Source organism: Pan paniscus, chromosome 9 (genome assembly GCF_029289425.2).
Source record: "Pan paniscus chromosome 9, NHGRI_mPanPan1-v2.0_pri, whole genome shotgun sequence".
NCBI lineage: Eukaryota > Metazoa > Chordata > Mammalia > Primates > Hominidae > Pan > Pan paniscus.
Window position 1 is genome coordinate 76,723,318 of NC_073258.2, and position 18,371 is coordinate 76,741,688.

Sequence of the window (18,371 nt, forward strand, 5' to 3'; positions counted from 1 at the left end):
ATTGTCAAGGCCTGAGCCTCTCCATCGGGCAGGGTGACACAGGGAGCCAACACACCATTCCTTGGTGCTGGGCCTGCATTGGGAGATGCAACCTGCTTCAGACATGGTGGGTCAGGGCTGAGGAGGAGAGCTGTCCATATGGTCTTCAGAATTCAACTCAGATAACATCTTCCCTAGGAGGCCTTCTTTGACCCCCTTTTCTGGGGACCCCCAGCCCTTGTGTTGCCTTTTGTACAACCTGATTGTTGTCCATGGCACTGTAATTGTCCACCTGCCTGAGACCTCCCACCAGACTGATGCATTGGGATCCCCAACACCTCGCACCGACTTGGCAGAATTAGGGCCCAGGGAATGTTTGCCAAATGCATGAGTTCCCAAAACAACCTTGTATCATTAGCTGCATTTTACAGATGAGGAAACTGAGGCTCAGAAAAATGAATAGCTTACACAGAACCAGACAACTCCAAAGGGGCTGGGCTAGGTCTGGGGCCCAAGTCCAGGGTTCTTTATGTTTTATACCTGACTGTGTGCCGGGGGTGGGGAGTGGATCCATGGGCAACCCTGACTGTTGCGTCCTTCCCTCCCCTCAGGTATCTGCCCTGTCAGCCGGGACACCATAGACTATTTGCTTTCAAAGAATGGGAGTGGCAATGCTATCATCATCGTGGTGGGGGGTGCGGCTGAGTCTCTGAGCTCCATGCCTGGCAAGAATGCAGTCACCCTGCGGAACCGCAAGGGCTTTGTGAAACTGGCCCTGCGTCATGGGTGAGTGCCTCCCTACACACACACACACACCCCTCCAGTGCCCCTCAGCCCAGGGCAGCAGACTCCTTGGCCCCTGAAGACAGGACCCAGACCCCAGGAAGGCATACAAGGGAGTCAGTCATTCTGTTAGGGAGGGGATGTTGGAGCCCAGACTGCACAGTGTGGGCCAAGTTTGCCCATGTGTGTCTGGGTGGGCACAGATGCAACCTGTGGCCTGTGGGCCCTTGCAGGTGGGCCGAGAGTCCAGGCTTATATGCAGGACTGGACCACCTGGGGCCAGAATATATCATTTTGCTGGGAGACCAGGAGGTCAGGAAGGAGGGTGGTGTGGAATGTGGCTGGGGGACAGCAGCTGTTTTCTCTGTCCCCTGGGGACCTTACCTCAGGCTTTGGAAGAAGAGGCTGCCCTGCAGGCTCAGCCCTGGGCCAGCCCCTGGGGACACATTCATATTGGACCCAGTCCCTGCCTTCAGGGAGCACCAAGGGTGGGGGAGGGTAGAGGGATGGACAGTGACAACACAGTGTGCTGAGACTGTGAAACAATGGTGAGTCCAGGGCTGAGAGAGGCCTGGTTTGGTGGGGGGACCGAGAGAACTTCCTGGCAGAGGCAGGCCCTGCAGGAAGAGGTGGAAAACAGGCATTCCAGAGCAGGGCGCTCAGCCTTCCCTTTGCCTGGGGGACCCAGAGCTCTGATATGTTCCCCAGTCCCTAGCAGTGGGGCAGAAGGCCCATCAGAACCTGGTAGAGAGGGATCATATGAACTTGGGACACCCAGGTAATTCTGGTACACCCAGTTGGGGGAGGGGGATGCTTGGCCAGTGTCCAGGGCCTCTAGGCTGACATAGAAACTGAAGCCAGTAAGTAGGGTATGACAGACCCTGGCCTCTCCCTTCCAGAGCTGACCTGGTTCCCATCTACTCCTTTGGAGAGAATGAAGTGTACAAGCAGGTGATCTTCGAGGAGGGCTCCTGGGGCCGATGGGTCCAGAAGAAGTTCCAGAAATACATTGGTTTTGCCCCATGCATCTTCCATGGTCGAGGCCTCTTCTCCTCCGACACCTGGGGGCTGGTGCCCTACTCCAAGCCCATCACCACTGTTGGTAAGCCCCTAGCCTGCAGACCAAGGGCTGTCCTGAACACAGGGTGCCATACAGCTAATCAGCAGTAGAGACGGGATTCCAGTGCAGGCCACCTGGCTCTCATGGCCATGCCCTTAGCCATGAGGACTTTGAAGTGTTGGGTGCTGATATTGGTCAGGAGGGGTAGTAGTAGGAGTCGGGGAATTGAGCCTATGGGATGAACCAAGCTCTGTGATAGGTGAGGAAAGAAAATCTGCAGTCTCTGGGTTTGCAGCACCCACTAGTCTATCAGGGAAGACTATTGCAGCAAAGACTAGTGGGGGAATGTGATGAGGATGCGCAGGTGCTCTAGGGAGTCATAGCGGACCCCAGGGAGGAGGTAACTCTTGCACTGCTAACTGATAGGAATTATCTAGCAAAATAGAGGAGGAAGAGAATTTTTATCAGAAACAATAGCCTACGTGAAGTTCAGAAGCAAGATTGTGTAGTTTTTTTGAAGAACAGAAAGAAAAACATTAATATGACTGCAGCATAGACCTGTCAGAAGAGTGGAAAACACTGGTTGCACTTGGCCCTCGTCTGTGTTGTTTTGGGTGTATTTGGGACCATTTAGAGGATTCTAAAGAATTACCTATTGTAGGTGTGTGTGTGCATGTTAATGGATCCCCCAGGAGCACATGGGCCCTTGGCAGTGGACTTGAGGGGCCAAAGCTCACACAGATCCTTTGCGTTCCTAGGCCAGGTGTCCTGCCTTGTACTTTTAGGTAGAGACAAAGCAACAGGGAGGCAGCAGGAACATTTCCATGCACAGGTGTGGCTGGGGAGGGGCTGGGTCCTATGGGCAATGTGAAGGAATTTGCTCTTCACCTTGAGAATGGAGAGCTACCAGAGAGTGTTTGGGAGGGGCAGTTCAGATTTGCATTTAAAAATGATCCTTGGAGCTGCTGGATGGAAGATGGGTTAGAAAAATGGAAGCCACGAGACCAGCCCAGAGGCTGTTTTGTTAGCCAGTGGCTTGGACCGAGGGAGTAGCAGTGGAGATGGAAGAGATGTGCATGATTTGGGAAAAATTTCAGAAATAGCATTGGCAGGACATAGGAATGGATTGGGTATGGAGATGCAGCAGGATAAGAAAATAAAGCAACGCACAGATCATAAATGCTGGTCTACTCCCTCCTCTCCTGCCCTTAACCACACTTTTTATTTTTTTATTTTTTATTTTTGAGACAGGGTCTCATTCTGTCATCCAGGCTGGAGTGCAGTGGCGCAATCTCGGCTCACTGTAACCTCTGCCTCCTAGTCTCAAGCAATCCTCCCACCTCAGCCTCCTGAGTAGCTGGGACTACAGGCGTGCACCACCACACCCAGCTAATTTTTTGTATTTTTTTTTGGTAGAGACGATTTTCACCATGTTACCCAGGCTGGTCTTGAACTCATGAGCTCAAGCAATCTGCGGGTCTTTGCCTCTCACAGTGCTGGAATTACAGGCATGAGCCACCACGCCTGGCCTACACTTTTTAAAGCATGTCACATTCCTTGCAGAATCCTTAGAAAACCCCTATGAGGAAGAATCCCCATGTGACAGATGAGGAAACTGAGGCTCAGAGAGGCAGGAATGGCTTGCCCAGAGCAGAGCAAAAGCAAAGATGTTTACTTGATCCCCTGACTCTCATAGACCCTCCTAGCAGAATGCAGTGGGTTCAACCAGTCTTGATCCCATCTGCAGCTTAGCACCTGGTGGCCTCGGGTGGGTCCCTTCACATGCCCCTGGGCCTCAGTCTTTTCATCTGTAATAGGGGACAACCAGAGATGCAGCACATAAAGCATTTGGCACAGTTCCTTCCACATGGCGAGCCCGCAGCCCAGCGTCACCACCTTCAGCATCATGGTGGATGCCCAGGGGAAGGGTGTTGACTAACCAGAAGCCTCTGCCCTGTCCCTGCAGTGGGAGAGCCCATCACCATCCCCAAGCTGGAGCACCCAACCCAGCAAGACATCGACCTGTACCACACCATGTACATGGAGGCCCTGGTGAAGCTCTTCGACAAGCACAAGACCAAGTTCGGCCTCCCGGAGACTGAGGTCCTGGAGGTGAACTGAGCCAGCCTTTGGGGCCAACTCCCTGGAGGAACCAGCTGCAAATCACTTTTTTGCTCTGTAAATTTGGAAGCGTCATGGGTGTCTGTGGGTTATTTAAAAGAAATTATAACAATTTTGCTAAACCATTACAATGTTAGGTCTTTTTTAAGAAGGAAAAAGTCAGTATTTCAAGTTCTTTCACTTCCAGCTTGCCCTGTTCTAGGTGGTGGCTAAATCTGGGCCTAATCTGGGTAGCTCAGCTAACCTCTCTTCTTCCCTTCCTGAAGTGACAAAGGAAACTCAGTCTTCTTGGGGAAGAAGGATTGCCATTAGTGACTTGGACCAGTTAGATGATTCACTTTTTGCCCCTAGGGATGAGAGGCGAAAGCCACTTCTCATACAAGCCCCTCTATTGCCACTACCCCACGCTCGTCTAGTCCTGAAACTGCAGGACCAGTTTCTCTGCCAAGGGGAGGAGTTGGAGAGCACAGTTGCCCCGTTGTGTGAGGGCAGTAGTAGGCACCTGGAATGCTCCAGTTTGATCTCCCTTCTGCCACCCCCACCTCACCCCCTAGTCACTCATATCGGAGCCTGGACTGGCCTCCAGGATGAGGATGGGGGTGGCAATGACACCCTGCAGGGGAAAGGACTGCCCCCCATGCACCATTGCAGGGAGGATGCCGCCACCATGAGCTAGGTGGAGTAACTGGTTTTTCTTGGGTGGCTGATGACATGGATGCAGCACAGACTCAGCCTTGGCCTGGAGCACATGCTTACTGGTGGCCTCAGTTTACTTTCCCCAGATCCTAGATTCTGGATGTGAGGAAGAGGTCCCTCTTCAAAGGGGCCTGGCCTTCTGAGCAGCAGATTAGTTCCAAAGCAGGTGGCCCCCGAACCCAAGCCTCACTTTTCTGTGCCTTCCTGAGGGGGTTGGGCCGGGGAGGAAACCCAACCCTCTCCTGTGTGTTCTGTTATCTCTTGATGAGATCATTGCACCATGTCAGACTTTTGTATATGCCTTGAAAATAAATGAAAGTGAGAATCCTCTATGAGTTATTGCTGGGGCTGCATCTGCATCTGCTGCTGACACCTGGGGAAGACTGGGTCCCCAGCTGGCTGCCCTCTGAGCCTTCTAGCCCCTTGCACCTTTGGCCCACATGACCCTGCCATGGTGTGTAAGTTACCTGTCACTGTGTAACAAACTACTTCAGAGCTCAATGGCTTCCAACAGCATCTGTTGTCTCCCAGTTCCAAGTCACGATTTGAGGCTTGGCTTGGTCCTCCACTCAGGGTTTCTCACAGGGCTGCAGTTGTCTTGGAGCCGGGCTGAGGAAGGATCCACTCCCAAGGCCGTTCCTGCAGTTGTTCGCAGGATTGACTTCCTCACTGGCTGTTGACAGAGGCCACTTTCAGTTCCTTGCCACATGGGCCTTTCCATGGGGTAGCTCACGGCACAGCAGCTTACTTAGCAAGAAGAGCCAGTGAGTGGAGTGAAGTGTGCAAGCAAGACGGAAGTCCCAGGCCCTTATAACCTAACCTGGGAAGTGATATCCTGTCACTTTTGCCATATTCTGTTCATTAAATGAACATTGCTCGGTCCAGCTCCCACTGGACGGGAGGGGATTACACCAGGGAATGGATGCTAGGGGGCAGGGGTCATTGGGAGCCACTTGACATGGTGCCTACCACGTGGTAAAGGGCTCCTGTCCAGCTGGAGGGCCCTTGGGTGGCTGAGCTGGAAGGCTCCTTATGGGTCACTCAAGCCGTGTTCCCTGCCCCTGGCCTCAGCTCTACCAAAAAGGCAGAGGCCTGGCCTGCTGTCACCCTAGTGATTACAAGATGCCACCTCTTTTCTAATTCCTTTCTGTTCAATGAGTACTAAGCACCTGGGAACCCTTCCTAGCCAAGACCAAAGGACCTTGTTCTAACTTCCTTACTGCCAGAACTGTCCTGCCTGTCCTTGATGTTCATCCCCCTCAGGGCCAACTCCTCTGTGCCAGAAACTGAGAGAGCTACTTGGGAGCAGAGACAAACATTGGGAACAGCTGAAGATACGCAGGGCGGCCAGAGCTGTGCCAGAAGCCCCAACCCGCCCGGGGGTGCGTCACTGAGGAAAGAACGCCTGAGCTGGGCCTTGAAGGGCGGCTGAGAGTCGCCAGGAAAGGAAGGCAGTGAAGGGCAGAGCAGTAGGGGAAGGACAGGGAGGCCTGATTGGAAAAGCATTGCCGGTTTGAAAGATGGAGGAGGCAGAGACGGGGCTTAGCTTGGAAGGGTGGGGAGCTGGTGTCTCCAGAGTTTCTATGTGGGCAGAAAGGCAGAGCAGTGAGAGGAGTGCTGGGAGGGGACAACAGAGGCTGGCTTCTAGCGCCAGGCAGGCCTCAGGCTAGAGTGCTTAGGTCAGAGGACAGCCATTTCCTTTCGGATGGGGGAAAGGCCTTTTTTCTGATGAGGGTCTCAGCATCACCCCAGCCCCAGCCTGAGGCTGACCCAAGGCTGGACTGCAACCTCAGTCTCTGGCTTCAAGTCAAGCCCTGGCCCTAACTAAGGCTACTCCACCAAGGTAGGCTTGTTATTCTCAAGCACTGCTTTTTGTGAAGAGTGAGCACCTTCTGTGCACTGGGGAACTCCACCATCTGCCTAAGGAGAACAGGGACAATAACTGGGTCCCAAATCCCAGACAGATGCCCTCAGTGGCCTGATCAGAGCTGAGACCACCCTGGTCTTAAGCTGTGCATAGGGCAGGGGGGACTCTGATAGGTTCTGTGAACATTGCCTTGGGATGGGAGTTGTTACCTTGGGAGAAGGAACTGGAACCGCCTTTCCCCCGAAGACCACCTGCCCTTGGGTGTAGTGGTGAGGGCAGCCCTTTGAGACTGAAGATGGTCAGTTCCATGATTCTGTCTGTGGTTCCCAGATACAGCCACAAGGGGGCACTGAAGATGGCTCTCAGGCATAGGCCACACTGCGATTTAGGCTTGCTTTCCACATTTTCACATCTCTCCAGCTCCTTACCCAGGCTAAAAGCTAGGGTGTTTCACAGATAAAGATATTTATTAGGTCAAATTGGCTTATCACGTTGTTCAAATATCCACTTTCTTTGTTGGTCTTCTGCCTAATTGTTCTATCCATTATTCAGAGCAGGGTATTGAATTCTCCAACTGTTGTTATTGATTGATGTCTCCCTCCAGTTCTGTCAGTTCTTGCTTCATGTGTTTTGGGACTCTGCCGTTACCTGCATGCGTGTTTATAACATGTTTATATTATGTCTTCCTGATGAATCCACCCTTTATCATTATAAAATGCTGCTCTTTGTAGTAACAGTTTCTGTCTCTAAGTTTACTGTGTATAACCTACATTGGTACAGCGACCCCAACACTCCTTTGTTCCTATTTGCATGACATGTCTTTTCTATCCTTTCCCTTTCATCTTATTTGTGTCTTTGAATATAAAGTGCGTTGTAGACATAATAGTGTTGGATATTTTTTATATCCACATTTCTACTCTTTGCCATATGATTGTTTAGTCTCTTTACATTTAATATAATTATAAGGTGGGATTTACATCTGTCATTTTGGTATTTGTTTTCTGTGTGTCTTATTTTTTTTATTCCTCTCTCTTTCCATTCCTGCCTTCCTGTGTGTTAGACAACTGTTTTCTAATATACTATTTTAATTATCTTGTTTCTGTATATTTTTGAGTTATTTTCGTAGTGGTTGGTTGACACTTTAGTCCAGATTAATACAAATTAAGATTAACATCTTAATTTCTCCATCATTTGGACAGGGTAGCTTGAGAGAAAAGAGGGGCAGGCCATATAAGAATGGTGTAGTGGGTTGAATAGTGGCCCATACAATATGTCCACATCCTAATCCCTTGAACCTGTGAATGTAGTCTTATTTGGAAAAAAGGGCCTTTGCAGATAAAATTAAGTTAAAGATTTCAAGATGAGGTAATACTGAATATCTAGGTGGGACCCAAATTCAATGATAGGTGTTCTTAGAAGAACAGGCCAGGCGCAGTGGCTCATCGCTACAATCCCAACGCTTTGGGAGGCCGAGGCAGGAGAATTGCTCAATCCCAGGAGTTCGAGACCAGCCTGAGCAATGTAGTGAGACCAGCCTGGCCAACATGACAAAGCCCCGTCTCTACTAAAAATACAAAAATTAGCCAGGTGTGGTGGTGCACACCTGTAGTCCCAGCTACTTGGGAGGCTGAGGCATAAGAATTGTTTGAATCCAGCTGGGCGCAGTGGCTTACGCCTGTAATCCCAGCACTTTGGGAGGCTGAGGTGGGCAGATCACCTAAGGTTGAGAGTTCCAGACCAGCCTGACCAACACGGAGAAACCCCATCTCTACTAAAAAATACAAAATTAGCTGGGGTGGTGGTGCATGCCTGTAATCCCAGCTACTCGGGAGGCTGAGGCAGGAGAATCGCTTGAACCCGCTTGAACCTTGGAGGTTGCAGTGAGCCAAGATCATGCCATTGCACTCCAGCCTGGGCAACGAGAGCGAAAGTCCGTCTAAAAAAAAAAAAAAAGAATCGTTTGAACCCGGGAGGTGGAGGTTGCAGTGAGTGGAGATTATGCCACTGCACTCCAGCCTGGGCAACAGAGCAATACTCTGTCTCAAAAAAAAAAAAAAAAAAAAAAAAAAAAAAAAATAGAGGCAGAGATTGGGAGTTGTGTAGGCATAAGGCAAGGAATACCTGGAGCCACCAGAATCTGGAAGGGGCATTGAAGGATTCTCTCCTCGAGCCTTCTAAGAGAGCACAGCCTTTGATTTTGGACTTCTGGACTCCAGAACTGTGAGAGAATAAATTTCTGTTTTAAGCCACCCAGTTTGTGTCTTAAACTAATACAGTGACTTTAATATATTTATACCACCTGATAGAGAAGTTGGACCAGAGGATGACAACCTCTAGTCTTCTCACAAATCAGATATTTCACTTTTGTTTCCATGGGGTGGACTGCAAGTTTGGAAGGCACTCTTCCCTAGTACTTCTGAGAGGGTGGAATATTTTCCCATTTAAAGAGTTATAATGGGATTATGAGGAGGAGAAAAGTGGGGACTTCCCCGACCCCCTGCTTCCACCACCATTTTTACAGCAAACGCATGCTTCATATATTTATTTCAAACTTCTTTTTCATATTCCTGTTTCCCTTCCTTGCAAACCCTTTTTCAAAATATTTTTTACCACTTTCCGTTTAGGGAGTTTTGTTTCATATATTTTCATCTAATTTTTAAAATCATACATACACATAATTTTATTTCTTATGTTTTTTATGTATCATTAAATCACACTAACATACATCTTAAAAAGTTTCTTCTCTGAAGTATCAAATGATTTTTGAGATTTATATTTACTTTTGATGAAAACTAATATGTCAAAGTATTTTTCTTCTATTAAACATGAACAGTATATTTTTTCATTCAATGTATATGATATAAAAATATATTCCAAAAAAGTATGACTTCGCTATATAAATGTATTGAAAATATATGCAGTAACACTATTTCATTAGAGGCAGTAAAATGTAGGATTAACAACACGAGTTAGACTGCTTTAGAATCCCAGCTCGAAACTCAGAACATGTGACCTTGGGCAAGTAACATGACTGCCTTCACTTTCTAATCTCATAGCACTGTTGTGCCAATACACAAAAACTGCTTGTAACAATGCCTGGCACAATCCAAGCACTCAATAAATTATTGTTTTTTAAAATCTAAGCTTTAGGGAGTTGAGCCTGATCTCTCTCTCCTGCTACAGAACTCCACTGTGGTAGCCCCTCTTGAATAAAGTCTGCCCTACTGTTTTTTTTTTGTTTGTTTGTTTTTTTTTTTTGAGACAGAGTTTCGCTCTCATTGCCCATGCTGGAGTGCAATGGTGTGATCTTGGCTCAGCACAACTTCCACCTCCTGGGTTCAAGTGATTCTCCTGCCTCAGCCTCCCGAGTAGCTAGGATTACAGGCACACGCCACTACGCCTGGCTAATTTTGTATTTTTAGCAGAGACAGGGTTTCTCCATGTTGGTCAGGCTGGTCTCGAACTCCCAACCTCAGGCAATCCGCCTGCTTCGGCCTCCCAAAGTGCTGGGATTACAGGTGTGAGCCACCGCACCTGGCCCCTACTGTTCTTAAATAAACAAATGAATGTAAGCTTTATGAGCAAAATATTAGGATAAAAGTAAAATAAATAATTTTCATTTTGTTTCCGTGAAATAGATTACAATGAACATTACACGATTTTTAAATAATTTTTTAGAAACAATCTCATAAAAATTTTCAAGTACAATATAAATAATTTTTTTCCTAAATTATTTGAGAGTAAGTTGTGGACATGATAACTCATCACTCTCAACAAACAAGAATGTTATTATTTTTTCTTTTTTTGAGAGAGGGTCTTGTGCTGTCACCCAGGCTAGAGTGCAACGGCACGATCATAGCTCACTGCAGCCTCCAGCTCCTGGGCTCACGTGATCCTCCCAGCTCAGTCTCCCAAATAGCTGGGATTACAGGCATGTGCCACCACACCTGGCCAATTGTTTTTTATTTTTAATGGAGACGACGTCTCTCTCTTTCTTTCTTTTTTTTTTTTTGAGACAGAGTCTCGCTCTGCTGCCCAGGCTGGAGTGCAGTGGTGCAATCTCGGCTCACTGCAAGCTCTGCCTCCTGTGTTCACACCATTCTCCTGCCTCAGCCTCCTGAGTAGCTGGGACTACAGGCACCCGCCACCGTGCCCGGCTAATTTTTTGTATTTTTAGTAGAGATGGGGTTTCACCATGGTCTCGATCTCCTGACCTTGTGATCCACCCGCCTCGGCCTCCCAAAGTGCTGGGATTACAGGCGTGAGCCAGCACGCCTGGCCCGACGTCTCTCTCTAGCGGTTCTTGAACTCCTGAGCTCAAGCAATCCTCCTGCCTTGGCCTCCCAAAGTGCTGAGATTACAGGCGTAACCTACCATGCATGGCCAAGAATGTTATCCTATATAACTACAATGAAACCATGAAGACCAAGAAATTAACATAAAAACATTACTACGATCTAATCCTCAGGCCCTATTCAAATTTCACCATTTGTCTTAATAGTGTCCATTCTGGCAAAAGGATCAAGTTCAGAGTCACATGTTATTTCGATCTTCTTTTATCTGAAACAGATAGTCTTTCCTTGACCATCGTGACTGACAATCTTGAAGATGATGAGCTGGGTACTCTTAGAATGCCATTCAGTTTTGTTTTGCCTATTGTTTCCTTATGATTGGTTCAGGTTATTTATCTTTGGCAGAAATATCACAGATGTGATGATGGGCTCTCCTCATCACATCCTGTCAGGAAGCAGATAATTTGAATTTGTCGTATTACTGATGATGGTCATGTTGATCACTCTTTTTTTTTTTTTTCTGAGACAGAGTCTCGCTCTATCGCCCAGGCTGGAGTGCAGTGGCGCAATCTCGGCTCACTGCAAACTCCGCCTCCCAGGTTCACACCATTCTCCTGCCTCAGCCACCAGAGTAGAGTAGCTGGGACTAGAGGCTCCCGCCACCACGCCTGGCTAATATTTTTGTATTTTTAGTAGAGACGGGGTTTCACCGTGTTAGCCAGAATGGACACGATCTCCTGACCTCGTGATCCGCCTGCCTTGGCCTCCCAAAGTGCTGGGATTACAGGTGTGAGCCACCGCGCCTGGCCTCATTGATCACTTTTAAGATGGTGACTTGCCACATTTTTCCACTGTAAAGTTACTCTTTTTTTGGTAGTTTGAGACTTTACAAATATCTCCTTTCTTACTAAACATTTATTATAAAGACTCATGGAACCTATTTTATTCAATGGGTTATAAGCCATTCTAACATTTATTCTGATGCTCAAACTGCCCCAGTTTTGGACAGTGAGAGCCCCTTCGAACTGGCTTCTGTGTCCCTTTGATGTCATTTGTCCCATCATTTTTCTGAGGACTTCCTTGCTTTCTGGCACAACTGGATGCCCCAGGATCATCTTTTGCTTTTTTTCTGGCCTAATCCTGGAATCAGCCACTTCTCCAAAGAGTCTTGATTCCTCCTAGTGGAGGACGGTATCTACAAACCAAGATCTGGCCAGTTTTAATTTACGGATAACAGGGTTCATCCTAGTTCTCTCCCTTCTCATATTTATAACTAACTAGTCCTAAATAGTGTATTCTAATGAATGCAGAAGCTATGATGTGGGTGACAAAGTCCTGCCCTAAGGACCTGGGTTCACACCATCAATTTGCCCTAAGAACCATGTGACAGGTCATTTTAATTTCTGATCCTTTTTTTAGGCATCCGTAAAACTGAGACAATAATACCCACTTCAGCCAGGCTCGGTGGCTTATACCTGTAATCTCAGAACTTTGGGAGGCTGAGGTGGGTGGAGCACCTGAGGTGAGGAGTTTGAGACCAGCCTGGCCAACATGGTAAAACCCCATCTCTACAAAAATTACCTGAGCATGGTGGCTAACACCTGTAGTCCCAGCTTCTTGGGAAGGAGAATTGCTTGAACTTGGGAGGTGGAGGTTGCAGTGAGCTGAGATCGTGCCACTGCACTCCAGCCTGGGTGAAAGAGTGAGACTCTGTCTCAAAAAATAAAATAAAACAAATAAATAATACCTACTTCACAGGATCCTGTGGGGATTGACCAGAGTAATGTATGTAAAACACTTAGCAAATGTTAGTTCCCTCTAGGTCCTAGGGAAACCTGTAGACTCATAGAGGGGAATTGATTTGTCTAAAATCATGCAATGAATAAGCTAAAGGTTCAGACTGGTCTCCAGATGCTTACCCCTGGCATGGAGTCTTTCAGCAACACCGCTTTGCATCCAGGGTGTACCTTCTCAGAAACTCTGTGATGCTATGCCTGCCTGGGGAGTGGCTCACCAGTCAAAGAATCAGCCTAACAGGGAAATCAGACGTCCCTTGAGTGCCTTTATTACCAGGAACTCAGCACATTTTTGTCCTAACTGTCCTCAAACTCAATGAAGAAATGTCACAATTTATCATCACTATTTTCACTGCTTTGCCCACCCCCGAATCTACTCAACACAGCAGCCAGAGTGACATTTCTGAAGCATAAATGAGAGCATGTAACTCCCCTGCCTAAACCCCTTAATAGTTGTCCGTGAGCCTCAACTCACAGTGAAACTCCACTGTGGCCTACAATGCCCGGCAGGACCTGGCCCTGCCAGCATCTCCAGCCTCATTCTATGCCGTCAGGGCTGGATTAGGACTTCAGAAGCTCTAAGCACCAAAGGATAGTGCTGCTTCTACTGTATAAAATTACAAATAAGGGCCAGGTGCAGTGGCGCACACCTGTAATCTCAGCATTTGGGAAAGCCAAGGCAGACAGATCACTTGAGCCCAGGAGTTCGAGACCAACCTGGGTAACATAGCAAAAGCCATCTCTACAAACAATACAAAAATTAGCCAGGTGTGGCAATGCGCTGTAGTCTCAGCTATTTGGGAGGATCGACTGAGCCTGGGAGGAGGTTGAGGCTGCAGTGAATCATGATCACACCACTGTACTCAAGACTGGGTGACAGAGCAAGACCCTGTCTCAAAAATAAATAAATAAATAAATAAATCAAATTACCAGTAAGAACAACACTAAACTGTTAAAGAAACTGAAGGTGGTCTTTGGTTTGGTTTTGGTTTTAAAATACCAATTTCTTTCAAAAGTGTTCTCCTCTTCCTCCTTGGCACCAGCTGGCCTTCTCTTTGAGTTGCTGCAATGCTCCATATGGTCCTTCACAGGCTGTTCCTCCTGTTCCTTTATCCAACAGCTTCCCCTGCCCTCACTAGCCTCCTTTGTCCAGTTAACTCCTACTCATCTTTCAGACCTCACTGCAAACATCAGTTCCCAAGGAAAGTTTTCTCTGGACAACTCTCGGTATATCAGCTCCCTGGGTTAGATGTGCTTATTTCCCATATGTGTTACCCTCACTGGCCTGCACATTCACAAGCTCCTGTGTTCACACTGGCACCTTTACAGTCAGTGGCAGTGGGAAAACCACTGGAACTGAGGAAAGAGCATTGATCTTGGGGACAGAAGGCCCAACTCTTTGTCTTAGCTTTGCTACAAACTTTGTGTGACCTTAGCAAGCTCATTTCCCCTCTCTGGGGGCTGTGTCTAGTCGGGAGGAATGGAGGCCCCCATGTGATCCAAACATTCACTTACTCAAGTATTTGTCCATTCATTCATTGACTTCATTCATTCAGCCATTTGCTCAATGATGCTATGGAGCCTGTCTTCTGTGTTGGGATGCTGGGGACTCAGAGAAATCAAAAGCAGAGGTTCACAGCAGAGTGGGAGGGACAAATGTAGACTGCTCAATATATGACTAGGCACACAGTTACACATACTGAAGAGAGGTCAGACAGCTGCTGTAGGAGCCCAGAGGAGGTAGCAGTTCGTTCAGACCTGGGAAGCCTTTTTTGAGAAAATGACCTTGCCGAGTTGGGAAAGGAGAAGGGAAAATGCTGTCTAGGCACCTGCCTTTCAGGGTTCTTGGGTATGTGCAGTTTCTTTGGGGAACGGCCTTTTTCTTTTACAATTCTCACCTACTTTCTGCAAGCGTCTCACTCTTCTAGTCCTGCCCCTTCAAAGCTACCCCTCCCCCAAGGCTGCCTGAGCCATCTTTCTAAGTGCTTTCTGTTGCCCATGATGAAACTCATGTTCTTCGGCCTGGTAGTCAGGTTCTTCTCACCCGGCCCTAGCTTCCTCTTCCAATCTTTTTGCCTGTTGCTCTCCCATGCAGCCTTTGTTTCAGCCATGTTAGACTCTGCTGCTGCCACTTCCTCTACCCCTGTGCCTTTGCTCATGCTGTTCCTCCTGCATAGAATACTCTCCTCTCCTAGGAAGCCTTCCTGGACAACACGTGACAGTTAGCAACTTTCTCTTAGTGCTTCCACTGTACTTTATACATCATCTCGATTATTGTACTTACCACTTTGTACCAAATGAGCTGCGATCTCCTTTCAGTTAGGGATTCTATGTGCATCATTTTCTGAAACGTAGTGCCCAGGCTGGACACCTGGCAAAGGTCTGATGGGTGTTTGACTAGACAAGTAAGTGAATGGAAGAAAGAGGGCTCTGTTGAAAGGAAGGGGATAGATTTAACTCAATACAGTTTGAGACACTGAAAGACCCATCTGCCCTATCTTGCTCTTGTTTACCCAATGCATCAGGCCCATGAGGTGGGAGGAGGAAGTGGAGGCAAATGGATTGGGGTAGGCTTAGCTTTTTGGCTCTGGAAACTGAATGTTTGCTTTAAATACCCAACATGGTACTAATTAGCTGTTAAAACACTAGCTATTCCCAAGCCAAACAGATCTAAACACCTATTGTTCATCTACTAAACTCCCAATCATCCTTTATAACTTTGGTGAAGCCTGCTCTGACCTTGCCCACCAGCTCCTGAAGAGTTGGTCACTCTTACCACTTGACCTTGGACCCCTTCTATCATTGCATATATATTGCATTTGGCCACCTTATAATCTATGTTCTCTAAACTTGGATATATGTTTCTCTGGGGGATATATAGCACTATGTAAATATTATAATAATTTAATTCTGTGATTTAAAATATTTTTATGTTGAAACAATCAGCCATATTATGAAACAGGATCCCAATAATAAAAGAGTTTTTAGGGCCGGGCGCGGTGGCTCATGCCTGTAATCCCAGCACTTTGGGAGGCTGAGGTGGGTGGATCATTTGAGGTCAGGAGTTCAAGACCACCCTGACCAACATGGTGAAATCCTGTCTCTACTAAAAATACAAAAAAACTTAGCTGGGTGTGGTGGTGCATGCCTGTAGTCCCAGCTACTTGAGAGGCTGAGGCAGGAGAATCACTTGAACCTGGGAGGCAGAGGTAGCAGTGAGCTGAGATTGCACCACTGCACTCCAGCCTGAGTCACAGAGAGAGACTCTGTCTCAAAAACAAGAAAGAAAAGTTTTTAGAATGAAATAGGACATATGAAAATAATGACAGCTAGTATTTATTAAAAATGTACTATCTCCCAGACAGTGTGTTAAATGCTTTACATCATCTTGAATACTTTGCAAGCAGCAGGCTTTTGAGTTCTTCCCAATGCCCCTAGGGATGAGAGTTCTAGTTCTCCTAATGTTTTCGGCATTTGGGAAAAGTGGGAGAAGGGTTGTTTACTTGAGCTCTGCATTTCCAGAACCCAGTAGCTAGCCTGTGCAAAGGTGAACCTCAGTAAAGGCTTGTGGAAAGAATAGATCCTGCTCTCTGCTGGAATGTCCTTTCCTCCCTCTCTCCTGACTTGGTGAACTCTTATTGGCCCTTCAATACCCTGTTTCAATGTCACCTCCACTGTGAAATCTGACTCTCAACTATTTTCTCTGGCTCCCACTGCCTTTGGGCTTCCCTCAGACCCAGCAGTGAGTAACTGGATGATCACTCTTTGTTTGTTTTTGATATGGGGTCTCAGTCTGTTGCCCAAGCTGGAGTACAGTGGCATGATCTTGACTCACTGCAGCCTCAACCTCCCCAGGCTCAGGTAATCCTCCCACCTCAGCCTCCTCAGTAGCTGGGACTATAGGTGAAAACGACATGCTGGGCTAATTTTTGTATTTTTGTAGAGACAAGGTTTTGCCATGTTGCCCAGGCTGGTCCCAAATTCTTGGGCTCAAGCAAGAATTGTGACAATGTGTTATGACAGCCTCAGAAAACTAATACAGCTTAGAAACAGAAATGTGTTTTCTGTGAAATTCCCCCAGATCTTGGCACCACATGAGTTCAATCAGATAATATTTGGGATTTCCCAGTGACTCCTTTCTCAACAAACACCTGATCAAGCGACTCCTTTCTCAACAAACACCTGACCACACGCCCCAGGCTCCAGCCATGAGGAACCACTCAATTTGTCAGAACAGGAGACAGTGTGACATCTTTGTGATCCAGCTCTGAGAAAAGATCCAAGGTGTTTTTCAGGCTTCTGAACACCCTGGAAAGATAGTATGCTTACATTTTGTTTAAAAAATTTAAAATGCAACTACTATATGCCAGGTCCTGTGTGGGCACTTTACATATGTTGATTTACTTTAATCCCTACAGCAATCCTATTACTATTTTAAAGCTGAGAGAGGGGAAGTGACTTGCCTTGGGATAGCTCAAAGGTGGCAGAGCCAAGATTCCAAAGTGCCTGATTCCTATTCTGTCTGACTCTAAAACACTATGTTTTTTCTGCTATGTTCATCCAGGTGGTGGAAAAATTCAGTCTAGGAGTAAAAAAAGGAAGATCAATATCCTGCAGAATGACTCATGCTATTCATTATAGAAGCAATTGCTGGAGATGCTATCATTGTGGATCACGGAAATCTTCATGGAAGAGGTGGCATTTGAGCTGGGCCTTCACCGCAAAAAAAAAAAAAAAAAAAAAAATTTCCTGATTCTCTGTCAGGCACTGGGGATCCAGAGATGAATCAGACAAGGTCCTTTTGCTTGAAGAATTCACAGTATTTTGTGTGTGTGTGGGAAGGAGGGTGGCTGCTTACATGTGTTAAAAGACAATGTGGCCAGGCCTGGTGGCTCATGCCTGTAATCCCAACACTTTGGGAGCCCGAGACTGGAGGATCACTTGAGCCTGGGAGTTTGAGACTAGTCTGGGAAATATGGCCAGAACCCCATCTTTACAAAAAAATTTTAAAATTAGCTGGGCCTGGTGGCATGTGCCTGTATTCCCAGCTACTTAGGAGGGTGAGGTGGGAGGATCACTTGAGCCCAGGAGGTCGAGGCTGCAATGAGCCGTGATTTTGCCACTGCACTCCAGCCCGGGCGAAAGAATGAGGCACTGTTAAAAAAAATTAATAGAATAATCCAGACCCACGGTAGGGTCAAAATTCCTAACTCAAGGTCCCAGAGAGGCTCAGAGAAGCCTTTCGGAAGAAGGGACTCCTGCCCCAGCTAAGACTGATGGATAAGTAGCAAAGGCTTTCTGGGGACACAGCACAAACAGCCCACCTGAAGCGGTGAATCGGCGTCCTGGGTGCCTGGCACACCTTGTAGCTCAGCTTACTAGCTAGTGGAGTGCGAGAAGGGGCGTGTACTTGTCGGTTGGAGCTGGTCATGAAAGAGCTCGTGGGACTGCCCGACGGTTCTCAGGTCCCAGTGCATCCTGCGTGGTGGCTCTCTGCTGAACCAAAAAGCATTCCTTTTCAATCCCTGCACGCTCACGCCGGGAAAAGACTGCACAAGGGGCCTGCCAAGGCAGACAAGCGATCGTCACCCAGCTGGCTTCCGAGGGTCCCCGCCCTCCACCGGAGGCCTGTTACCACGGCAACCAGTGAGGGCGGAAGTGGCTCAGAAGACCGATACTCCCTAATCAGGTGACTCTCCCGCCTCCTGCACGTGACACCGGAGCCCAGAAGCGCGCTCTACCTAATCAAGACCCCACCCCTCTTTCCCTTTACTGGC

The 18,371-nt window shown here is 47.5% G+C and overlaps 1 protein-coding gene across 3 annotated transcripts in view; it reads left to right on the plus strand.

Annotated features, from left to right (window-relative positions):
- The window catches only part of DGAT2 (diacylglycerol O-acyltransferase 2), a 32,771-nt gene extending 27,802 nt beyond the window's left edge, over positions 1-4,969 (plus strand). For 2 of the 3 annotated variants that reach the window (XM_003814707.4, XM_055094697.2), the window contains exons 6-8: positions 591-765; positions 1,662-1,864; positions 3,789-4,969. In XM_003814707.4, coding sequence (XP_003814755.1) covers positions 591-765; positions 1,662-1,864; positions 3,789-3,943 — 533 coding nt within the window. In that variant the 3' untranslated portion in view covers positions 3,944-4,969. Of the gene's footprint in view, positions 1-590; positions 766-1,661; positions 1,865-3,639 lie in introns of all 3 variants that reach the window. The other variant, XM_014346928.5, reaches the window with a different exon arrangement.
- Positions 4,970-18,371: the final 13,402 nt, after the last annotated feature.